Source organism: Saccopteryx leptura, chromosome 2 (assembly GCF_036850995.1).
Source record: "Saccopteryx leptura isolate mSacLep1 chromosome 2, mSacLep1_pri_phased_curated, whole genome shotgun sequence".
Taxonomy (NCBI): domain Eukaryota; kingdom Metazoa; phylum Chordata; class Mammalia; order Chiroptera; family Emballonuridae; genus Saccopteryx; species Saccopteryx leptura.
This window is the reverse complement of record NC_089504.1, coordinates 31746340-31772412: the sequence shown is the minus strand read 5'-3', so window position 1 is coordinate 31772412 and position 26073 is coordinate 31746340. Positions and strand designations below refer to the sequence as shown.

General features: G+C 41.6%; 1 protein-coding gene across 2 annotated transcripts in view; it reads left to right on the top strand.

The window, feature by feature from the left end:
• Nucleotides 1–26073, top strand: part of PLPPR1 (phospholipid phosphatase related 1) — a 244445-nt gene that overhangs the window by 109233 nt on the left and 109139 nt on the right. For both annotated transcript variants that reach the window (XM_066367544.1, XM_066367542.1), the window contains exon 2: nt 21283–21390. In XM_066367544.1, the coding sequence (XP_066223641.1) occupies nt 21328–21390 (63 nt within the window). In that variant the 5' untranslated portion in view covers nt 21283–21327. The remainder of the gene's footprint in view (nt 1–21282; nt 21391–26073) is intronic.

Here is a 26073-nt window from a genome sequence, read left to right as displayed (position 1 = left end):
TCAGGAGTGTGACTTTAATTTTTGACATTCACAAACTTGGTGTGTTCCTCAGCCCAACCTCTAGCTCAGAGGTTCTCAGTGTCATGATCCAAGAACTGCGGCCTCTTTCCACCCGTCACTTGTTCTTCTGACAGTCTCTGCCAACTAGATGGTTAGTCTGTGGACCCAAGAAAGAGCCATTCAACTTTAGTTCCTCTTCAGGAGCCCCTCCCTGCAGTTCCGTAGGGATGTGACCTGCTTCTTTTCTGACCTGCCTGTGCCCGCAGATCTCATTGCTTCAAACAACGTTGCTTTTCATTAGGCTTCGGGGCAGTGGCTCTTGCTCTGGGTGAAATCGGCTTCCTGTTTGAGTGCTGAGCAGGTCTGTGTTCACGCTCAGGCACACAGATTTCACAGTGCTGTGTCGATCAGCTGTGCTGCACAGTTGGGGCAGCGTTGCCATTTCCAATTAAATGGAGGGGTTTTTTTTCCCCTTAGTATTTTTTATGTGTAATATTTGAGAGAATATAGTAAAATGAAAACATCATTATATCTTTAAGGAAAGGTATGTTTTGAAAGGTCAAGTCAGACGGTATACTTTAAAAAGTCATCTGATGGAAAGAAAGCCATGTGTAGCTAATGAAAAATATTTTATGAATTAGATAACACTAATAGAAATAATGCGTGTTTGTTACCACTACTAGTTGGCTATCTAATTCTTTGGAACTCTTCTCAGATGGACTAATGGATGAGAAACAACTTTAAAAATACCATGCCATTTAAGTCGATAATAGTCACTATAGAACAGAATTTATACAAATCTGAGTCATCTTAAGAAAATTACTTGCCAGAATAACCAAAGGTATTTTTATTTATTTGGTTTCAAATATTAATAATTTTAAAAGGAGCATATGTTCATGTTCTTTAAGCAGGGGAAGGTATAGCTATTGCAGAAATAAGAATTAAAGACTTGTTGCTTTAAAATAGTATGCAGTCAGACCAAATAGCAACATCCTAATTAGTTATGAGCTAATTGTCAGGTTTTGAGACATCGTAGATGAACAGTTGACTGTGTAGTCGTGAAGCCTTTTGTGTAGCTGTATTATTTTTCATTCTGCCCCCTTTGGTTTACAAAGGGATAGCAATGGAGCACATATGCTACTCTTGCTGAGTCCGTGAATGAGTGCTAATCCATCACAGTTTCCTTTACACTGAGATCAAACATGGCCTCGGACTCTTTCCCAACCCAAGACTTAAAGCATCTATTATAAATTTACCCAAGATGGTATGACAAAAGAATCTACTTGCCTATACCTGGTCTGACTTATCACTGGAGTTCTTGATCTGATAATATTGCCAAAATAATGATGAGCTGGTGGACATGTGAAATTATGCAAAGAAAAATGAGATTTCCTAACTCTCAAAAAACACTGTTTGCTTGTTTCCCATCCTGTTTGGATAGAGTGATCAGCATTTAGTTTAAAGATTTATTGATGTCTATTCTGGGCACTATTATGAACTGGGGTAAGAAGAGGAATAAAATATAGGCCCTGACTTCAAAGAGTAAGTCAATTAGTCCATAAATACTTAATGAACACTTTTTCTGGCAGACACGATGCCTGGTACTGGGGTTACAGCAGTGAACAAAACAGACTCTGGCCTTGCCCTCCTGGACCATGTAGTCTAGAAAAGAAGAAAGGATTTCAAAACATATACTGCTCACAAAATTAGGGGATATTTCAAAATGAATATGAAGCAATAAAAAAAAGCATTTGATTTTTTTTATTATACAAGAACATCAGAAAAGCAAACGACAAGTCAACGAAAGTTGTTCAATTATGCAAATGAGATGCAAAACCAACTTTAATATCATTGCTGAAAATGCACTGTACAAAAGGCTGAAAGTACTGGAGTATCTTCACATTCCCTGATCCCTTAATTTTTGTGAGCACTGTATATGATTAACGAATTACAAGTACATAAAGTGCTACAAAATAAACAGACATTACCATTAGCATTTGACAAGGGACTCGAGTTTGTGGTGGGTAGAGGGGTTTAGCATCTAGTAATAGACATAGCCATGAAAGTGAAATAGAATTGATGTGACACACCCAGTAGAAGAGCCATGTACAAGGAATAGAAGTAGTGCCCAAGGCTTAATGATTAATTCTGTCTTATGGAGTTAGGGAAGTACACATAAGAAACACTGACAAAGGTTTAGTAGATATTAGTGAATGAATATGGTGTCAATGGGAACATAAGGATAGAAAAAGGCTCTCCAGACAGAGGCTCTCTTTTATTTAAAAATAAAAGAGAACCACTGCCTAGTGTTCGCAAACAACTATAAGTGATTCTGAATGGCAAGCCATAGCCTTGAAGATCATAAACGTCTCCATATGACATATAAAGAAGCTTAAACTTTATTTTTTATGTATTGATGAGCCTGACATTGGCCTGGTCCCATTTATTAGGGGAAGATCATTACGGGTGCCAATATGATTGGTATGTAAAATAAAGCCTGGTGATAAGGAACCCAAAGAAGAGGGTATGATACCATTTGAGAGAGCTGATGAGGAATATTTCAGTGACAAAGTTGAAATGCTAAATCTAAATGTCTAATCCAATTTATACCTTTTGATTCCAACTTTGCTTTATTTATTTATTTATTTATTTATTTATTTTGTGATAATGAAGCAGGAAAGGAGAGAATACATTTGAGAAATATTTAGGAGGTAAAATTCCCAGGACTTGTTCATTGATAGGTCATGATCCCTGAAAGAGAGAATGGGGGAGGGAGCACGTGAAGGTCTCACTCAGTGAGTTGCAGATTGTAAGAGATTTGGGCTAAAAATTGGTGAATTCCATCTTAGAGGCATGAAATTTAGATGCCTGTGAAAATTCAGTAAAAATGTGCAGTGGGATAGTAGATATATGTGTCTAAAAGAAGAGTATCAAATCCTCAAACCAAGCATTGTTAGCATAGTATGGTGGTTCAAACCATGATTATAAGTGCAAATACCCGGGAAGAGCATGTATGGTGAAAAGAGAATTCTGAGAATCCCGGGGAGCATCAACACTTAAATAAAGAATATTTTCACACAAGAATAGAATCCAACACAGCAGGCTGCAAAGAAACAGTCAGAAATATAAGAGGAAAATCAAGAGAGTGATATCACAAAAGTCAAGAGAAATGAAATTTAAAGAAGGCGGTTTCTGCAATTTGGAGAAATCAAGTAAAGTAGGCGCAGAAAATTGTTAAATTGCTAGATTTGGCATTTAGAAGGTCACTTGACACGGGGTTAAAAGAGCTTCAATAGAAAGAAGATGGACAAAGAAGCCAGACAGCAACTGGTAATGATGAGAACAATTACAATATAGAGACTCTTTAGATTGGACGAAAAGGAAAGCAGAGGGTGAGAAAGAAAAATGGCTAGAGAGGGATGCATCAGGGTTTCACCATGGAGTGAGAGAAGATTGACTCCCAGGGAGAAGAGGAAGTCAGTGGAAGACAGAGTGACATTTGGAGGTGACAGGACCAGAATTCAAATGAAAGGCTGGCCTTCATCCTAGAACGATGTCATGAGACAAGAAGGCAAGGACAAGTTGCTTCTTCATGATGCCCAGGAAATGCCAGTAGGGGAATGGGAAAGTGAGAGAAGAAAGGAAGATAACTAATAAAGGATGAACTCTCAAGGCAGCTATAGTGGGTGACTGGAGCTCAGTCCCATAGGGAACATCTGGGAAACAGTGTGACATGCATGCCCCAGAGTTTTCTCATCCAAGGGGGGTGGAGTTGGGACATTTTATTCCAACTCCAATCAAATGGCTGAGGGCTGCTTCCAAGAGCTTTTTTATTGTTTTATTTTAAAATAAGCATACATTGCTTTGTTACAATAAACAATATATTTTGAGAATAAAAGTACTGAGCCTGGCTCTATTAAGTATTATAGCAATAAATGAATGAACTAAATGTTACTTAATGTTCAATTTCCTTCAGCAATTTGTGCTATCATGATGTGCAATGAAGTGTTTGTATGTGTATTTCACGTTATATTGTGATCTATTTGTTCATCTGTCTGCCTCTCCTTCAGCCACTGCTCCTCCAGCACTGGGTGATTATTATTCATGGTTATATCCCTAGCACATAGGTAAGGAGTCTAGTAGGTGATGAGTAATCGATGAATAACTGAGTAAACAGTGCACTGAGTATGGAAAGATTTTGATTTTAGTTCCAAGGCATGATTATTAAAAGGTCAGGTCCAAGAGTTTTAATTCTCTGGCACTTTCAGCCTGCATTGCAGATAGCGTCTGCTTCAGGTAGAATGTCCCCGGGCAGAGATGTAGCTAACTGCACCAGTGGGAGTTGAGCCAGATATACTAAAGTAGTAAGGGCCTGAGGGGTATGTGCTGGCACTAACAGTTTCTCCTGCAGCTTGGAAGATTGGCTCTTCTGCTGCATGAATAGAAGTGTGGGATTGAATGGACTCTCCATTACCTTTCTCATAATAGGTGTGTGTGTGTGTTAGTTCATATCTTTGTCATTCATATAGCCTCAATTTTAAGAGTTAAAAGTGTGTCTAAATAGAAATCTCTTAAAGACTTTCTCTCTACCCCGTCTTACATATATAATTGATCATCTTAATGTCACCTGACTTCATTTTCAACAGAAGTAGAAAGTCTTATTTGATTTCTTATAACTGATCTTTCAAGAATACCTGGAAATGAAATTTCACTGTGAGAAATCAATTTTATATAGCTAAATACATAGAAGTTAAAAATCATCCATCAGGTAGTCGAGATATCTGAGGAGTGAAATTAAAGGTGCCACCTCCCCTCCACAGAATTCATATCCTTAAGATGAGTTGTAATATTTGGGCTTTCTTATTACAGAGACTTAATACAGGCATTAATCGCAAATTCATCTGATTTTGAGTTGACTTGGTATGAAAGATTTGAAAGGTCATTTGTTTTTTCTGGACTTTCTTCACTGGAGTTTTTATCAAACTGAAAATGAGTTTTTCCCTCCATAATGATATTAACATTTTATTTTCTCTTTAATATGTGAATCTGGTTACTAAATATAAGAAGAAAAAATTAAAATATTTCAAAGTGTTTGCCTCTGAAGAGTGGGACAGGGAGGTGAGGACAGGTGAAATGAGCGACGCTATGGGGTCATAAGCTTGCAGTTTTATCTGACCTTTTACACTCAGCACATTAAGTACTTTATATGTTTTAAAGTTTCTAGCCTGACCAGATGGTGGTGCAGTGGATAGAGCATCAGCCTGGGATGCTGAGGACCCAGGTTCGAGGCCCCAAGGTTGCTGGCTTGAGCAAAGGGTCACTCACTCTGCTGGAGCCCCCCGGTCAAGACACATATGAGAAAGCAGTCAATGAACAACTAAGGTGTCGCAATGAAGAACTGATGCTTCTCATCTCTCTCCCTTCTAACCTGTCTGTCCGTCTCTCTCTCTCTCTCTCTCTCTCTCTCTCTCTCTCTTTCTCTCTCCCTCTCTCTCTCTCTTGCTAAAACAAACAAAAAAAATAAGTAAAAGCTTCTATAAAGAAGTAATAGTTTGTGGAACAAAAGAGAAACACTGAAAGAGAGACAAGTGGAAAGAAGTGGTGATCAGAGCTGTAATGCACAAGGACAAAGACTCCAGGGAGGGGAGGATGATAAAGTGGCCACTTACTGAACAAGCACAAAGGAAGATCATGCAAAACACATGCAGATGGTAGAGGGCGTTGGTAAGGGCTGAGCTGGTTCACGTGAACAGTCGTGTTGGGCAGTATGTTGATAGTTCAACTTGGCAGTTCCCTTTCCCGGGACCGAGACCCTGAGAACCAGTCCCTGAAGACTACAACTTAAGATTCTTCCACAAAGAGGAATTATTTTGCATATTGTGATATGATACCAGGCCAACATGCAGTTCCTCTGTACCTAGAAAAATGTGGTGGTGCTGATAGCATTACCTTACAGAGTAAGAAGTTGGAGTGAGGATGCGAACTATAGATGAAAAGACCTCCTATACCTGTTGGGTCCCTAAAGTGTGAACCTGGGGAGACCTTGAGCTTCTAGAAATGGGCAGAACAGAGAGACTGGTTTATTCCTCTCCAGGTAATTGTGAGCTGGCCTTCCTCTGCAATGAAAGAAGTAGTGTTGTATCTGAGCACCTGGCTTGAGAAGTACTTTTGCTTAGTTGCCGTGTGATACTGAACAGGTGACTTAGCCTTTCTTTCTACCCCTCATTTTCTTTCCCAGTTAGACAGAACAGTAAGCTCCACTTCCAAGGGAGGTTATGGGCACCCCATGAAGACATCTTTGTAAAAGGCTGCCTGGCGAATGATACAACACACCGATCTGTGCTTTTTGCTCTCTTTGTTTTGGGGGCGTTTGGTATTTTATTACCCTTTGATCAAAATAAAAGCTTTCACACAAGAAATCCATTTTGTCATAGGCTTTGAGTCTTTAAACTTATGTCCAAAAATAAAGATTATACCTTTCATGATGTATGCATAACAAATGTAAGAATTCAAAATGTAGCCTTTAAGGCTGTTAAAACAAATGCTTATTTAATATGAACCAAACCAAGATCAGCAGAGAGCTCAGGTTTCACAGAGAGCATAAATTTGGACAAATTCCTGGATAAAAGGCTTATAATCTAATTAGCCATCAGGATTCCATAAATATTTATGCAGAAATCATAGGACTGGAAAGAATTTCAAGTGAAATGTAAATGTGATTTCTAAAAAAAAAATATCTTTAGCTTTCTTGTTCACTCTAACCTCTTATGTACATTCAAAATGTCACTGAAATATTTTTTAAAAATTAGCCACTTTAGTATGACAGGTTGACTGAAGCTGAATGGTTGACTGGATATAAAACATTATTCCCCTTCAGCTATTAAAGCTGTCCTTGAAAAAGAATCTCTCAATTTCCTTCAAGATCACTTGTGCTTCAATGAATAGCATTAAACCTCTTTGCTTTTGATAATGTCACTTTATCGACATGATTTTTTGCCCTGACCTACAAGAGATACAAGTGGGAGGTCCCTAACTGGATTGCATCGTCAGCCGAATGTAAGTATGGTTTTCTGATCATCAGAGCTGCTCCTACATGGAACAAGCTGAAAGTATTTTCCTTCACTGCAGATGTTCAAATATAAGCTCACTATGAGATAATTAGCATGCTACCTCAGTTAGTCTGAGATGCTCTGACTCTAGGAAACCAAAGAGAAGTTGGACATGCCTTAGATTGAAGAAAGTTTTGGGTTATTGGATATCTTGCCAATAACTTGCTGATAAGCACAATTGTCTATTGATGTCAATCCAGAGACTAGTAGGAACTTATTAGGTTTATTTCTATACTTCACTGTGTCTCCACATCCCTTGAAGAACACATTAGTAAACTGGGTTTGTATATTTGTCCTAAGGCTTACTTGTTGTGTGACCTAGGACAAGTTATACAACCATTCTAAGCCTCAATTTCCCTACCTCTATAATGAGTATGTTAATAATAGTGCCTGCCTTATAAGATTATTATGGGGATTCTTTTTTTTTAAATGTTTTAGAGAGAGAGGAAGGGAGAGAGAGAGAGAGAGACAGACAGGCACATCAATCCATTCCTGTATGTGCCCTGGTGGGATAGAATCAGCAACCTCTGCACCCAGGACGATGTTCTAACCAACTGAGCTACCTGGCCAGGGCTATTATGGGCATTCTTTTTTTTTTTCTTTTTTTTTTTTTTTTTGTATTTTTCTGAAGCTGGAAACGGGGAGAGACAGTCAGACAGACTCCCGCATGCACCCGACCGGGATCCACCCGGCACGCCCACCAGGGGCGACACTCTGCCCACCACCAGAGGGCGATGCTCTGTCCCTCCGGGGCGTCGCTCTGCAGTGACCAGAGCCACTCTAGCGCCTGGGGCAGAGGCCAAGGAGCCATCCCCAGTGCCCGGGTCATCTTTGCTCCAATGGAGCCTTGGCTGTGGGAGGGGAAGAGAGAGACAGAGAGGAAGGAGGGGGAGTGGAGAAGCAAATGGGCGCTTCTCCTATGTGCCGTGGCCGGGAATCGAACCCGGGTCCCCCGTGCTCCAGGCCGATGCTCTACCGCTGAGCCAACCGGCCAGGGCTATTATGGGCATTCTTAAGGTAATACTGAGGTGCCTAGCACAGCCTAACACACAGTAGGCATTGAAAATATGTTACCTATTAAAAAGAGAAGAAAATAGTGCCTCGTGAGGGTATTTCCTAAAACCCAAGACTGTCTGTGTTTCCGGAAAATTATTACCTTATTTCAAACTGTGTAGGAGTTCTTTTCTAAAATTCTAAGCATAGGACTCTAAGCATGAGTCTGGACGAGATGGCTTATGGGATAGCTTCCTACCTCAAGACTCCATTATTTGGGGTATTTGATTCATACTATTCATTTAGAGTAAATATTTCACTATTTCTTATCTCCAAGTATCAATAGCTTGGCTATCCTGGATACGTATTATGTAGGGTGAGGAGCTGGCGTGGTGGAGGATACTCAGTCGAGTTTGGAGCCCAGTGGGCCTAATTTATATTCTAGTTACGTACATTTACCTGGTAACCACCTGAGGCAAGTTGCTTAACCTGAGCCTTAGTAGCCACAACTGTAAAATGAGGCTACAAGATTATTCCAAACACTTGGAATCACGAGGTAATGAGTCAGTGCATGCTATCTCCTAGGGTACAGGTCTCCAGAAAACAATCTTTCTATTGGCCTCAGCTGTCACTTTTCAACCAAGTATGTCTCATGATTAAACACAGCCTGACAGTGTTTTATCTCCACCCCTTGCCTTTGTCCCAACACAAAATTGATGTTAGTTTTTGAATTACATTCAGACTGTATTACTCCAAAGGCCTTAAATAAAATGCTTTGGATAGAGACAGTTTTGGCTCATCCACAAATCAATGACAAAAGTACCTGGCTTCCCAAGGGCAGAGCAAACGATTTTGTGCCTTGATTTGTTTACTTAGGGAAGAACTTGTGAGTTTGGTGCCAACAGAACACGTACATGTTTCTGCAGCTTTCTCTCCCCTTGGCAGAGCTGTCGTGGCCACGTCGTCTTAGCCTGATGTGCCCAACTCGAGGCAGTTGGAGTTGTTATTATTAAGGTTAGAGTGTTTTAGCTTCAACCTCACCATACTTTTGGTTCTTGTGCTTTTGGGGAAGGCTTTTAAAATCTTCAGGGCTTGACCTATTACTTTGCCAGCACCGACCCATTCTGAGCTCTACACGTTTTTTTATTTTGGGGTTGCCCACATGAGTTTGCTCTGTGCTGAGGTCGCCCGTTCAAAACCCTGGGCTTGCCTGGTCAAGGCACATATGGGAGTTGTTGCTTCCCACTCCTCCCCCTTCTCTTTCTCTCTCTAAAAATGAATTAAAAAAAAGAAGAGCTTCAGGCAGAAGCACTCACAAGTGCTTTTTAATTTGTCTTACTGTTTCGTTCATTGTTCCCCTTATCTCATTATCCACATTTCTCCTCCAATCTAAAGAACGAACTTCCTCCTGAGAAAGTCCTGCTGGCTGAAATGTGACCTGCGCACCGCTCATATCCAAATCTGAAGCTTTTCTGAAAATTGATGTGAACAAATTAGGTGTCCTGGGAATTAGCCAATGTTCAATAATTAATCATCTTTTTATCTGGGTGAAGAAGGAGTCCTTTAATAAGTTTTGCTAATGTTCTTTAAGAACAGTCCCTTCTCATCAAGTGGAATTGTACAGTGGTGTTTCCCTAATTGGTGTCTGGACGTGGGAGGAAAGAGTAGAGAACTGGACTGCACGTGCTGAGCATAAAGTGCTTTCATTCAACACACGCTTAGGGAACACCTGCCCTCCGCTAACCACCGCAGGCACTGTGTAACTTACCCCTTACATCAGTGATGACCCCAGTATGACCCCAGTAAGGCAGAGGAAGTGGCAGAAACACAGCCAGGTACACGGACTTAATATAAAACACTTACTTGCTGTGACCTGGGTCCAGAGTCACACCTGTCAGGTTCGAAAACCAGTGCTTGCCCTGGCCGGTTGGCTCAGTGGTAGAGCGTCAGCCTGGCGTGCGGAGGTCCCAGGTTCGATTCCTGGCCAGGGCACACAGGAGAGGCGCCCATCTGCTTCTCCACCCCTCCCCCTCTCCTTCCTCTCTGTCTCTCTCTTCCCCTCCCGCAGCCGAGGCTCCATTGGAGCAAAAGATGGCCGGGCGCTGGGGATGGCTCCTTGGCCTCTGCCCCAGGCGCTAGAGTGGCTCTGGTCATGACAGAGCGACACCCAGGAGGGGCAGAGCATCGCCCCCTGGTGGGCATGCTGGGTGGATCCTGGTCGGGCGCATGCAGGAGTCTGTCTGACTGCCTCCCCGTTTCCAGCTTCGGAAAAATACAAAAACAAAAAACAAAAAAAACAGTGCTTAAGCCCACAAAACTGGGGCTTTTTCATTGAGAGGCAAAGTTACGTTTCCTCATGGGAGGAGGGTGCGGCTAACCCGGGGAGGAAATCCTGCTATTCTGGTGGCATTCTGTGACATTGGGCTGCTGCACAGTGTGTTGATGAGCCTGGCCAGGTTTCACTCTGTCAGATACAAGCTGGCCTAGTGCAGAGAGAAAGGACATTATTGCAGAAGTGGTGGAGGGAAAGGGGAGGGTGTTGGAGCTGAGACAAACTTTAATCACATCTTTCACAGTTTTCCTTGGGACAGCCGTACTATCCCCTGATGCTGTCATTCAGCTCTGCACTAGGTCCTGTGAGAGACTCAGAGACTGGCAAGTGAAATCAGTCTTGCAGTTTACAATCCAGAAGGAAAGAACCCACACACCTGTGAAAAACTTAACTGAGAACTTTGGAATTTGGCCGAAAGATACAATGAGAGCACAAACGGGAAATAACAGACTGGAAAGAGGCTAAGAGATTCTCTCACATCATCCTATCATTGGTGTCCTAGTGTTGCCTGGGATTAAATGCCATATCACCCTGACCAGGTGATAGTGCAGTGGATAGAGCGTTGGCTTGGCACACTGAGGACCCAGATTCCAAACCCCAATGTTGCTGGCTTAAGCATGGTATCATTGACATGAGCCCAAAGTCTCTGGCTTGAGCCCAAAGGTCTCTGGCTGAAGCCCAAGATCACTGGCTTGAGCAAGGGGTCACTAGCTCGGCTGGAAAACCCCCCCCCCCCCCGTTAAGGCACATATGAGGAAGCAAGCAATGAACAACTAAAGTGCCACAACCACGAGTTGATTCTTCTCATCTCTCTCTCTCCCTTCCTGTCTGTCTCTTGCTCTCTAGCTTTAAAAAAAATGCCATATCAATCAATGGCTTAGGCATCAATGGCTCAGGTAGTAAGCTGAGTGGCTTATAGCAGATCAAAACATGATTGTTGTGAATGACTGAACTCAGAAGACTTCCTGGGGGAGGTATACCTGAACTGTGCCTTCAAGTGTATTCTTGTGAAGATTGCAAGGGTGAAAAAGAAATAAGGAAAGGCGTTCATATACATAAATATTTAGGGACACCAGCTTATCAGGGGAATACATTTACAATAAGGTATTGATTGATTTTTTGTTGTTTTTCTTTAAGCATGGTATTTTAAAAGATGGTACCATGAGTTGGTTTTCAAGAACAGTTTGTTTCCCACTGTGCCTGATTCTGGGCCAGAGGAAGCTGACGCTGGGAGGGCACAAGGGGGATTTGGGAGGAAAGACTGAAGAGGAGGAACTGCCGCTTTAGCAGAGTCAAGAGAAAGCTTTTATCACCTGCCCATCACTGCTGGAGACAGCACAGTAAGGATGTGTGTTTTAGTACCAGGGATTTAAACAAGTGAGAAGAGGCATGTTAACATTCCCGCCACTCCCACTTTAATCAATTACTAAATCTTGTTTGTTCTTCTAATCATCCCTCGAATTCACTCACCTGTCTGTCTCTCCTGCCTTCTCCTTACCCCAAGCTGCCTTCTCCTCTTGCCTAGATGCTCACTGGACCCTTCAACTGGCCACCACACCATATTCATTCTTTTTTTCAGGGGGAAAGGGCATATGATTTTTAATGCTTTTTTTTTTCTCTTGTGGTGGTGGTTTTAAAAAAAAAATTGGGGAAGCATGCCGTGCTGCCGGCATTGGATGCAATCCTGGGCCACGGATCTGTGCACTCCTTTGTAGCAGGCCCTGCGATCGCGGCACCTTTCGTCTCACCTCCATTGTGTACTGTGACCCCTGGATTATCTTCAAAATACAGAAACATGACATCTGTTCTCCGCTGTGACTTTCACTGTCAAACTACCACCGCTGGATGTAGCTTCTTTCTGACCTCTGGTTGCCTTTTTTGACTGTGGCCATCACCATGTCACACATACCAGCAGCAGGAAGTCTGTTCAGTTGTCCCACGGTCCCCTTCACACAGATGATGCACAGGTTTTTGGCTTCTGTGTTATCAGACCTATAGATCAGGGCTCCTACCCGAAGACCCGGGGAAATCTAGAATTTCACACGGGAGCACCCATCACTTCCTCACTTTGGCATCTTAAATGCCGGAAAGGGACAGAAAGGGCCATATTTGTTCTTGTCCCACTGTTCCAAACCATTCCTTGTATTCTGAACAACCCCTTGTAAAAGCTAGTCAGGGCCCAGGGCACAGCAGTTTTCTTCCTTAAAACCAGTTCTCTTCGTGTTTCAGCCGTGTGGGCATGCTTTGTCTCACTTTAGGGACTTCTCCTAAACTGCCCCCTTCCAGAGCAGTGTGGTCCCCACCCACCCTTCTAACACCTATGCATCCACAGGTTTCTTCTTTGGGGAGGTCCCCTGGCTTCCTAGAGTGTTTATAGGTTAACCCTATTGCAGGATTTAGAGGGACATAGTTTTTATCTCACTTATAATTACTTGCCTAATATCCTCTTTCCAAGAGACATTTGGGGTACAGTTGGTGAAAAAAAAATAGGAAAGGAGTTATGAAACATCCTGGCAGCTAGAGAAAGGTAATAAAATAAACATAATAAATTATAAAATATCTCAGACCACAAGTAGTATAGATAAAAGAGAAAGGTACATGGTAAGATCAGGAACCCTAGAGGAGGGAAGCACATTGCAGATTTAAGAGAATGGTCAGTATATCTCCATACTTAAGGAGTGTTATGTGAAACGTAAAAGCTATAACCATAAAGCTATAACCTTGTAGAAAGCCTGGCATGGACTAGTAAGCCCTGAATACATGTTTATCAGAGAGACAAGTGAGCAATATTGTCATCATTGTTATGACACTCATTCAAAATTCTAAGGATGTTCTGTCGCAGATTATATGCAATCCAATCCTCCCCTGATCGCACAACAATGCAGGTGAACCAAGGCTTGTGTCAGTGTTGTCCGAATCCTTCTCTGAACTCCTATGGAGAAAAGGAATTTCTCTCACTTCCTTTTCCTGTCTCTTGTGAGACCTCCCACAGGGCCCAACAGAGCTAAGTAATTAACCTATCATGAGGGCGCAGGGACTTCCTGCCAGTGATTCCTGAGGGCGCCTTAGGACCGAGGATCTAATGAGAAAAAACTAATCAGCCCTGGCCGGATAACTCATTTGGTTAGCATGTCATCCCATATGCCAAGGTTGCAGGTTTGATCCCCGGTCAGGGCTCGTGTAAGAATCAACCAATGAATGCATAAATAAGTGAAACAATAAATTGATATCTCTCTCAATTCAATAAAAAACAAAAAACAAAAGAAGAAAAACTACTCTGTTCCAGAGAGTTGACATGAGGATAGATTTGGTATCTCAACTGATGGTCATTCTCTCTCTCTCTCTCTCTCTGTTTCTCTCTCTCTCCCACTCTCCCTGTCTTCTCTTCTGAAACCAACAGCGTGACTCCCGAGCAGCTTAGCTTTAAATTGGAAAGTGCAGCCTTGCCTGGCAGAGCGACAGAATCCCGGCCTCCCCACTGCTCAGAACAGCTTGTGACATGCATCCCTGCCGGCAAGGCCATCAAGGGCTGTCTAACGTCCTGGAACCGCCGCCCCTAAAGGACCTCCTGCACAAGCTCTGTAGAATTCCACTCTGGGCGCATTCCTCTCCTCTCCAGCAGTTTCTCGCCCTGGATTGATCTTTTACTTTTTTTTTTTCCCTCTCCACTTAATTAGTGAGGCCATCTCTTGGATCATTAGAAACCACCATGGCCCTGGAGCGGAGGACCAGGATAGACTTCAAAGGGAAATGTGGAGGGGCCAATGACTAGGAAGTCCACAGAGGCGCTCCAGTCCCTCCGACCTGCATAAGATAGACTCCCTTTCTAGGCTGTTTCAGAGGGGCCCAGGGCCAATCAGGGGCCTTTATCTCGCTCTCCTCTCTACTTGCCTCAAAAAGACAAAAACTAGATTGAAGCCAGCTCCTACACGGTTCTAATTACTTCTCACCTAGATGAGGGGGGCCCCCCAAACAAGTCTCTCTAATTCCAGTAGTCACCCACCACCACCTATCCGACATTCTGAAAACCAAAGGAAGTGAAGAGAATTCTTTACCTTTAACCCAGTCAGTCCTACAACATGGATCCTAATGACAACATCCTGTAAAGTTTGTTGTTTTTTAAGTGTAGTCACTTTGGAAATTACGTTTGAAATTTTATAACCAGAACCAGATGCAAGAGAATGCAAATACTCAAGTACGTTTATGATGTTTATGAGTCACACTCACTGCTTTCCAACTGAGAGCAAACGCACCATATCCTCTGCCTATTTAAGCACAACTTTCCCTGGAACTTCCCCGATGTCCATGCCCTTCTGGAGTGTGTGTGTGCGTGCATGCGTGCGTGTCCCTGTGTCTCCTGTGTCTTGTGTCCTGTGTGTTCTTGTTTCAGGACATCAAGGTTTCAGTGTAACTGGGCATTCAAACCTCATTTCCTTCCAGCCTTGGATTTCATTAAAGGAAAAATTAACTACGTTTTAATTAAGAAAAGTTCTTCATTATACGGAGTGAAATAAGTAAATCAGAAAAAAACAAGAACTACATGATTCCATACATTGGTGGAACATAAAAACGAGACTAAGAGACATGGACAAGAGTGTGGTGGTTACCAGGGGTGGGGGGAGGGAGGACGCAGGAGGGAGGGAGGGAGGGAGGGAGAGAGTTAGGGGGAGGGGGAGGGGCACAGAGAAAACTAGATAGAGGGTGACGGAGGACAATCTGACTCTGGGCGAGGGGTATGCAACATAATTTAATGACAAGATAACCTAGACATGTTTTCTTTAAATATATGTACCCTGAATTATTAATGTCATCCCATTAACATTAATAAAAATTTATAAAAAAAAAAAAAAGAAAAGTTCTTTGTGCTCTGCTACTTTTTCCAGCTATGTTTTTATTTTTTCTTGGTCGAAAATTAGGGGTAAACAGTATCAACAACTTAAAAAGAAATTAGGGCAATTCTGCACTTGTTGGGCATGTGTTTTCCAATAAGCAGTTCTGGTGGTGGCCCAGAAGATGACCAGGTCACCCCTTCCCATCTGCCGAGTCGACAATGGCATGCTGTCTGCTTCCTTCCCCACTCGGGCTCGTCCGGGGAGCTTCCTGTGCAGCATCCTTGTGCTCCATGTTGTCTTGAAAAGACTGGTCTCGAACAGAGATGGATTACTTTTAAGTAGATATAGACCTTCCCCCCCCATTTTACTTTGGCTTTTGTTTATTTAATTAAGGAACACATCTTTTAAATCAGCAATCTAAAGTGATTTTTTTTTTAAGAATCAAAAAGACCCAGAGGTAGAATTCAGTAGAATCAATTCCCCTTTCAATATTACATTTTGAACTATGTTCTGGTTTCCGTTTTGATTTCTAGGTATTCCAAACACTTTGTTTTTATCATTATGTGGGGCCGAGGCATAGTGGTTCTTACCTAGATGGAGTAAGCAAAAAGGACTGACCCAAGACATCAAGACTGTATCATTGAGTTCATGTAAGACCTAGACAAGACTGACCCATGACCTAGATTAGGACAGGATCAGGAGCTAAGGAACTGACCCAGGGCCAGTGCAGTACTGAATAATGGAGCCTATCAGAGTAGGCACATTGTTAGTGTCAACATTTGTGTACCTACTATGTGCCAGGTACTATGCAAGGTGCTAAGGTTATAGGGCTGAGTAAGACAAACATGGCCCTGGTCACATGGAGCAAATCTGGCTGACAGTCTAGAAAAAAAACCACAACAGATATTCTACAGCTATACAATACATATTATGGAAGAGGATGAAAGTGTATATAATAGAGAGATTGGAACCAGTCAGGTAGTCCAGGAAACTTTCCCATTGAAAACAGTGTTTAACTTCAGGTCTGGAAGGGGGGGAAGACGTTTGCTAGGCAAATATGGAGGAGGATAGAGTGCTTGAAGAGGCGGTACGTGAGAGGGCCCGGACGTGAGACAGAGCTTGGCATGTTGCAGAAACTCGGTGAGTGGCTGAAGTACAGAAAGGTTGGGGGTGGGCAGGGGGTGGAGATTGTTAGAAAATGGGACTGGCTGGAGAGGTTTAAGAGAGTCAAAAATTATTGCAAACTTAGACATTAACCAGGCAACCTTCAGCCTCAGTTATGAGAAGCCCAGCAGCAGGGACCCTAGATATCAAGTAACTCTCTGGTGACAGAGGCAAAGGCTCTCTTGCAGATGTCCATTCAGCCTCAGGGCTGACGTGTGAGCCAGGTGTGCTCATTTGCTCAAAGGACTCCCCTAAGTCAATGGGAGAGCTGAATCCCGGTCATTGAGTGAGCTCCAGATGGGAATGCAGGCTTGGAGCGAGACTGAGATTTTATGAGTGATTCATTAGATTTAAGCAAGAGGGACAAAGCTAAGGACTGGTCCCAAAGACCAGATCAGTGCACTGTAGAGCCCGGAGGGAACCAGGACTGATCTGTGTCTAAGAAGCCACTCAAGGACAATGTGGGGGCCCAGGTATCCTCAGAGTACCCTTAGGTCCTGTGTATTTTGTGAAGATTTGACTCAATTCTGGATTTTCCTGGATTGTGGGTTTTACGCCCTTTATATCTCTCTGTCTTGGTCTGGGATAGTTCGAGGGCTGGACCCTGGATCTAGCTATGGGACACCGCGGAGGGGGACAGGCTGGAGAAGGAAAGGAGTGCCGCTGCCACCCCGCTGTCATATGTGGGTTTTCACGTTGTCATTCTGTGCGAGCTTTGAGAAACATTCTAGAACTTAACAGAGCCGAGTGTTTCCCTTGAAAGCCTCAGTAGCGCCTTCGTAAATCCCACACATCTCATGGTGCAATCTATTTTGCACTCATCTACAATCCCATTTAATTTGTTCCTATCCCTGAATGTCTTTTTTGCTTTAAAAAAAAAAAAAAAAGAAGTGTTTCCAGCATTGGGAAATTAAATGCAAACTGTGGTCCCGGTTGGAGATAATGCACTGAATAGCAATGATCCAGAACAGTGAGGGGGTAGCTTGGTGAGGAAGTTAAGGCCTACTTAACATGTGTTAAAGATGAGGTGGATGGGGACATGGCTAACTCATAATATATTTTTAAATATATTTTACTTTACATAAGATGAAACTCTCACAGCTCATTTTTTTCTTACTTTTATTTTCCCTTTTCTGTTGAAATCTCCCACCTCTACTTTATCTCCAATTAAGATTTGGATTATGGCCCTGGCCGGTTGGCTCAGTGGTAGAGTATCGGCCTGGCATGTGGAAGTCTCGGGTTTGATTCCCAGCCAGGGCACACAGAAGAAGCACCCATCTGCTTCTCTACCCCTCCCTCCCCTCCGTCTCCCTTTCTCTCTCTTCCCCTCCCACAGCCATGGCTTGATAGGTTTGAGCACATCAGCCCAGGTGCTGAGGATGGCTCCATAGAGCCTCCACCTCAGGTGTCAAAAATATCTCAGGTGCGAGCATGGCCCCAGATGGGCAGAGCATCGGCCCCCAAGGGTTGCCAGGTGGATCCCAGCGGGGTGCATGCAGGAGCCCGTCTCTCTGTCTCCCCTCCTCTCAATTGGAAAAAGAAGAAAAAGAAGAGTTGGATTACTTAGAAATAAGCCTCATTTCCCCCTTTTCTAGACATCATCTTATTTCTCTCTTACACCACCTAACTTTGAGGAACTTCTGGAAAGTTGCATCACATGGAATGTTGTAAAATGCATGTCCAAGATGCCTTGACATGACCTGAGAATGAACTGTGCTGTCACATTCTGGCTTCTGGAGTCCCCTGACACCGGGGAAAAGTATATTGCTCAGTGACCCAGACTCTCAATAAACACGCAACACTCTGTGTCAGACAAATTAAAGGAAAAAACAGTCTGCAAGGAATACTTTCCAGTGCACTAGCAGTCCCTGTTTTTATATATATTTTTAGAGGCAGGATGAGAGAGGCAGGAATATGGAGCCGCTCCTGTTTGTTCCCTGACTGGGGAATCGAACCAGCAACCTCAGTGCTCTGGGATGACACTTCAACCAACCAAGTCAGGCTATCTGTGCAGGACTTATTATTATTATTTTAGAGACAGAGAGAGAGGGAGAGGGGGAAGAGAAGCATTTATTTGCTGGTTCATTCAGTCGTGCAATCTTTGTTTGCTTCCCGTGTGTTCTCTGACAGAGATTGAACCTGCAACCTTGTCATTTTGGGATGACACTCTTAACTGACTGAACTAATCAGCCAGGGCTTAAGAATGTTCTCATACTGGAATTATTAATTAACCCAAACCGAAGTCCTCTACCTGCTGTCCTATGAGTTGCGGTCTTGTTATTTTGGTGGGTGGGAACAGAAGGCATTCTTGGCCCTGTGTGAGCCCATGACTCGCTCTAATCCTTTGGGGTGGTTTCTCACTGGCCCTCAGGTGGTCTCTTCTCATGCTGGTCAGCACTGTGCTGAAGACGCAAGGGGACCCTCTGCAGAGCCGCTGGCTGTCTGTGCAGCCTTCTCCCCGCTGCTCTGCCTTGCAAACGCCAGTTGCCTTGGCCTCCCACATTCTCAGCTCTATCTACTCAATTTGGGCAGACCACCAGCCACTTTTCTGAGTCCCCCTCTCTGTGTGTGGCCTGAAGACTCTCTCCAGGCAATCACGGGGCTTCCTTCCTTTGCTCTCCATCTTTCAAGGATCACTGCCCTTCACTGCCTCGCTTCCGATGCCTTGTATGCCATTGTCTCGTTTATTTTGCTTGTAGTTGTGTCAGGCGTGTAATCGGGTCACAGTCATTTCCTCTTGGCTGGAAGCAAAAATCCCTCCAGGACTGTTTTAAGGCTGTTTAAGATTGTTTTTGTGAGGCTCCACGTAGTGTGATAACAAATGCATAAAGTAATCTGATAGGAAGTTTTTATTTTGTGGCAAAATGAAAAATTTAAAACATCTTTCTGGAAATTATTTTTCTGTGTTAAGAATTTAACTTACCATCGTTATAGTTTCTCTGCAAAGGAATTTTTAGAATTAAGAAAATCTTACCTACAATCATTTTCAAATTAAGTTGTTAGGAACACTAAATTTTGTAATAAATGAAGTTGTGAGACTGTTACACTTTTAGGTATATACTTACATTTTTATTCGTTTGGTTTTGCACAATTCGGGTACCTTTTTGTTCTCTTCTTCTATTTTCAGGGGCTCTTCAGTAGCTCACGGGCCCTAGAAACTGGTCATATATATAGAACCTCATGGAAAAAAACAGCCTTGCTTTCCTTTGGAGTTCAGAGCGGTAGCAATACCACTTACAGGAACTGGAATATCACCCAGTCACAGGCTCTGAGCTTGAGATGCTTTTCATTTCCCCAAATATCAGTAAGACATCTCAATAATTTTCAGATTTTCCTCTGTTAGGTACCAAATAGAAAAAGGTTTGTCCCCTTTGGCAAAATTGTGACCTGACTCCCAGGCAAAGCAAGTTCTTCATCCGCTCAAAACCTCTCATGTCCTAGGGGCTCTGCTTTCTGTCCTCGTAAATTAGTGGTTCTCCACGAGGGGCTGCGTCCATCCCCTGTTCCTCTCCCCCCTTGAAAGGGATAGTTGGCAGTGTCTGTAGACATTTTCAGTGGCCACAACTTGGCCGGGGCCAGGGGCGTTGCTTCTCCTGGCATCTCATGGGTAGAAGTAACTAAACATGAACAGTGTTCAGCACAGCTCTGTAATTGGCATGGACTTAATGTCACACATAATATTAAATTTGATCAGAGAAAGTTTTGATCTACAAGTCCAAAGTTGATATTTCAAGCAGAAAAGGAAATGTATTTTTTAAAGTTTCATTCTAGAAAAGGTAAGGAAGGACTTCGTTAAAAGAAAAACAAGTTCAAAAGCGTTCATATTAACTCATGACCTTTAAGAAAAGTGCAGTTGGCCGTTCACGAGGCGCTAGCAGCCCCCATGTCGCTCTTCCTGACACAGTCCATGAGAACGACTGGGAAGGATGACGCAGAAACAGGACAAAATAATAAGAGTAACTGTCTAGAGCAGACGCCTGAAACATGTTAAAGTAAGCATTACTTTGCATAGAAAATAAAAGGTGTGGAAAATTCTTTTTATCTGGCCTTGGAATTCTCATGAAAGTCTCACATCTCTGTTTTGTTGTTATTTTTATTTTTTAAAAAAGAAGAACCAAAATTAGCTTATCTCCTAATAGAATATGTTCAGTTCAAAACAAGACAGAGATGTTCTAAAATATCTGGTCTGTTGCCCAGCTAATTATGTTAAGAGAATGTATTATGGTGTTGGTGTTTTGTGTTTGGGACACACACACACACACACACACACACACACATATGCGAGACACACAGCTGAAGGAACCCAGAGAGAGGGATCAGTGATGTATTCATCCAAAGTGGCGAATACATAGTTGTGTAGTCAGGGAGTCAGGGCAAAGAGTGTTCATGGAAGGAAGTCAGAGATTAGAGCCTCAGTACAAACGTCGGCAAGGGCAGAAACAAGTCCCTACACTGCAAACTGGGAGGATGGGGCCCAGAAAGAGTAGAGCCATGATGGAAGGTCAATCCCAAATGATTTGTAGCAGGAACCATGTTTCATAGCAAGAGGGCAGTCCACTGAGGTAAGGCACCATGTAGTACTGGGCAGTTAAAATTCTGCCGAGTCTGGCTCTGTGCACGGGGTGGGAAGCCCTATCTGGTCATTTTGTCTCTAAGACTGTTCATGGCTAGTCTATATTATTTTCTTTTCCCTGGAATGATGATTTATTTGACTTGATGATATTATAGATCACTATTTTGCCTTGCTTGTATACAGCCTGCTTATCTACTGGGTAGCTGATATTTTTATGTAAATACCTTAAGGCCTGCTAAACAGATGGTCTTACACCATGCTATGTATATTGTGTTTCAGCCTGGACAGTTTTCGACGGCACAGCCTTGCTACATGGTGTAAGAAATGGCTGTAGGAAGCAACACTCAGCGAAGTTATTCCATCATCCCATGTTTTATATTTGTTGAGGTATGTGAATTTATTTTTTTACCTTTACAGAAAAATTGGGGTAATAGTAGCAATTTTTATGCTGACAACTTGGATTAAAATTATTTGATTTTATAATGATAATTAAATTTTGGTAGGAAAAATATGATAAAGATTTAATAAATTATACAAAGTGTTTCTTGAATAGGAAGCCACATAATATATAAACTTTATCTACATGGGGGTACAAAATAATTGTGTTCATTTCGTGTTTTTCATATTCAGTGGTGACTTCAATATTAATTATTAGTGCAGCATTTAAATTTAGTTTGTTTGTTTGTTTAAGTCAATATCATGTTTCAGGAATTCAATAAACCAGGCAGTTTATAGATGATGTTAGTTGATGGTCTTTTACCCTGGAGTCCAAATAAAGAAAAAACAAACAAACAAAACTTAGATTTGACTATCTCCAGTGGGCATTTTTCTCTAGAGATTGTAAAATGTGTCGTTTTCTTTGGTCATGAATGATCTGGTCAAGTTGCTCCACGTTTGCACCAGCAAACAGTTTCTCCAGCACCCTTTTGGTTGACCTTCCTGCATCCCTTCCCCATTGTGCTTCCCTCTCTGTGTGTGTTTACTATGGAGGAGACAAAGATCTGGACATTTTAGGAAATTTGGAATCATATGATACCCAAAAAAAGCTATTTCAGGTTGTCTCAAGATAAGAAGTTCATTTGCCAAAGACAATGATATTTCTGCCTTCTCAACAGATAGGGCATCTACAGTAATGGGTTGGCTTTTTTTATCCTAAAGATTAGGTTTCAAATATGACAATGTAAAGAGCTGAGAAGTGTCTCAATTTCCTTTCTGGGTAACTGCCTGGGTGGTTTCCATATCCCAGGGGTCAGCTGTAGCATGTTCTTGTGTCGTGGGTTCTTTTCAGCTGAGTGTGACAGGAACATGGATGCTGACCCATTTAATGACCCATGTGAAAACAGACACTTGGGTTAAAGCCCTACTTATATAAGCGGAAGTATGCTTTCAGTACAACATGTTGTTTAAACACATCCTGTGAATTAACGCAACAAGTATTTTTAGCTTCTCCCATTGAAATAATTGTAGCTGTCTGTATATTCAGTTGGATAATTTTGAACATTCTAATTCTTGGCCAATAATATGTGTGTTTGGGTGATCCTTGAGTTTCACCATATAGAGACCCCTTAGTAGTTCAGATGAATAAATATTACTTGATTTCCTTTCTAATGATAGTTGTGAACCTGTTTGTATAGCAAAATCAGGTAGAAATAGAGCTATTAATATGTCAAGATACACATAGGCTCCAGCTTAGCTAAATCTCTGAAAGAGTAAGAATTACCCTTGGTCTTGCTCTATAAGACCAAGGGTAACTCCATTCAGACAATAACTATATATCGTATGTATGGTGGGTTTAATTGCTATTGTTCATATTAAAATTGTAATGAAGGAAAAGGTGTCCTTTCTCCTACTGCTCATGGGGGAAAGGTTCTCAATGTTAAAACTTTCTTTTGTTATAAGAAAAATAAATTCCTTAAGTGAGCTAGGGGAAATTGGGGTATAAGTCATCTGTCATCATCTTTATCTTCCCAAAAGCAATTTTATTTGACATTTTCTTAAAAATCAAACAGGAACCAAACCTTAAAGTAAGAGGTTTAATTTATTGCTGGAAGCTCCGTCTCTGCAGATTCCTTGCCCACTAATGTGTGAATGATGAGCTTCACTGGTAGAGCAGGCAGCGAGAGGCATCAATCAGTTCTTCTGTGCCTTAACCGGACACAGACATAAATATAAGTCTGAAAATCTGGGAGAGGAAAGATAGTTTATTCTTTTTCTTGCTGTTTTGTCATCTTTATTTCACAAGGAAATTTAGGGTACATCAGTGAGTTCTCTCAGAAACAAGCAGGAGGAAGAAAACAATAAAATAGAATTAAATAGAAATTGAGAGAGGAGGAGGTGAATCTCAAAGTGGCTGTTATGATTCTCATGTATTTCATTCATCGAACACTTACTGTTTATCGTTATTCTAGGTGTTCTGATATAACCGACATATCTGAAAACTTAGGCAAGATTAACTTGGTTAAAATGTCAGTTTGATCAATGAATATCTTTTCACTGTTATTTTTTAATTGTGAAAGAATTGCAACAGAGAAAATAATACAACAGACACCCCTGTTCCCACCATTAGGACCAAATCTTAAAATTTTGCCAAATGTTCATCAAATACTTTTTTCAAGGAAAATAAAATATTACAGCTATGGCTGACATCCTACTGTTCTGGACCCTGAAGTACCTATATATGTGAAGTTAGAAGCATTATTTCTCTTTATGATTCTTATGTACATTTTCATATTTTTTCTATATGTGTTTATATTCATAAATAATATTTTAGGGATATTTTACATAAATGATACCACACTGAACTTTTCCCTCCCTCCCTCCTTTCCTCCCCCCCTTCTTTCCTTCCTTCCTTCCTTCCTCCCTTCCTTCCTCCCTTCCTTCCTTCCTTCCTTCCTTCCTTCCTTCCTTCCTTCCTTCCTTCCTTCCTTCCTTCCTTCCTTCCTTCTTTACTATTATTTTTTTTCTCAACTTGCCTTTTCATTCAACATTGTTTTTCTCAAATGTATCCAGATAGGCAATTATTCCTTTGAACTGTTGCATTTTATCCTGCTGTGTGAGTATACTTACTGAAGAACAGTTTGGTCGATTCTTTTTTGTTTGTTTGTTTCCACTTTTACTTTTTTTTTTTTTTACTCTTACAACTTTTTTTGCAGAGAATATTCTTATTTTTGTCTTCATGTGTGCATGAGCTTCCCTTGGATTGGCACCTAGCAGGGGAATTGCAGGGGGGTAATTACATTTTCCAGTTATTTGTTGTTGCATGATAGGAAAAATGTTGATATTTTGGGTTATGACTTTAATTTGTTTTTCTTGACTTACTGTTTTAGTCAAGGCATCTAGTATTATACAGCATAGAAACAGTGGTAGAGAGCATCCTTGCCTTACACTTTAAAGAAGTGTAAACTTTTACTTATTATTTTTATGTTTTCTACCTGCTAGATTAGATTACTTAATTTGTTTTAATCCCCCTTTATGTTGTAAATTATAAATTATATTTCTATTCTTTTAAACCATACTTTTAAATTTTAACCTCAGTTTTGGGATTTATATATTTAATCATTAGCTTCATGCTTCTCAACAATCTATGATGTTATTAGGTCACTTTGATATCTTGGGTGTCATTCTTGATTTTTATAAATTATTTAAATTTTTTACATATTTTTTTTCAGTCATGGCTTTTTTGAATTTCTCATGAATATTTTTTAAAAATCTGCCTGTTTCTATACTTACAGTTTTTCTCTTTTTGTTCTTTCAGATTATCCTGTTTTCTGAAATCATTGGTATTCTAATCCTCTTGAACACTGTGTCTGTTGTCTCTCGCTTATGGTAGATTATTGCTTCATTTAGTTTTAGAATTTGTTTGTAGCTTATTTTTAGCAGAACTTGCTTCTTCTGTAGGAGTCATGTGGACCTTAGGTTTTAAGAATATGTCTTTGAAGGAAATTTGCCACATGTTTCTCATGGGCTTGGGCTTCCGTATCCAGAACCCAAACTTGTACATTCCCAAAGTATAGTCAAAGTTCACTTTCTTGTTGTCTTCCTATGCCAGCAGGTGGGTTTTATAGAACACATTTTCTCTGAAATGAAAAGTAAGGTTTCAGGAATCCTGGCTTTTACGCAGGAGTCTCAGTTCCGTCTCAATTCCTCAGGCCTTATCCCCATGGACATGAAGCCCAAATCTTGTTACTGAGATCGACAAGTACCCCTTGCTTCTCTCCTAACCAGGTCCACTGGCTCACCGGTTTGTTCGGTTGTTACTCTTATTTTTTTTACCCTTTTTGATTTGGCTGACCTGTGAATTGAATACATAAAAAGAATGGAATGAACGAACGCTAACCATTGTTTGTAGATGGCAGCAGCAGAATGCTTTCATGCCATTTTTGTTCTCTGGATGCATTCATTCATTCAACACACATTTATTTGCCACCTATCCCCCCACCCCATGGCATTATGTGTTTTGCCTGTCTTGCAAACTTGAAAGATCAAATGGGCTTCTGTAATTTGGATCTCACCAAGATTTTTATTGAGCCAGGATTGTTGGGCCATGCTTGCACTGTGGGTGGGGGAGGGAGGGTGGGCATGAGCAATGCATGGTGCCCACAGCGGAGCACTGGCATGCCTTGTCTTGGTGATTTTAACTACATGAGCACAGAATTTTGACCGGGGGATGTTTATTTGTAGCAGTTGGTGAGAATAGATGCCAACTACCCTTCTCAATTTAAGGTTGCCGACAAGAGAGTAATGATTTTATGGACCAGAATATGAAATTTTCTAATACTAAAGAGAGGCAATTCAGAATGACTAACATTCTAACATGTTCCACAACAATATTTCCAACCAACAGCTTTAGCTCTCCACTGATACGGTTCTACTAGAGCAGGGGTCCCCAAACTTTTTACACAGGGGGCCAGTTCACTGTCCCTCAGACCGTTGGAGGGCCGGACTATAAAAAAAAACTATGAACAAATCCCTATGCACACTACACATATCTTATTTTAAAGTAAAAATCAAAATGGGAACAAATACAATATTTAAAATAAAGAACAAGTAAATTTAAATCAACCAACTGAC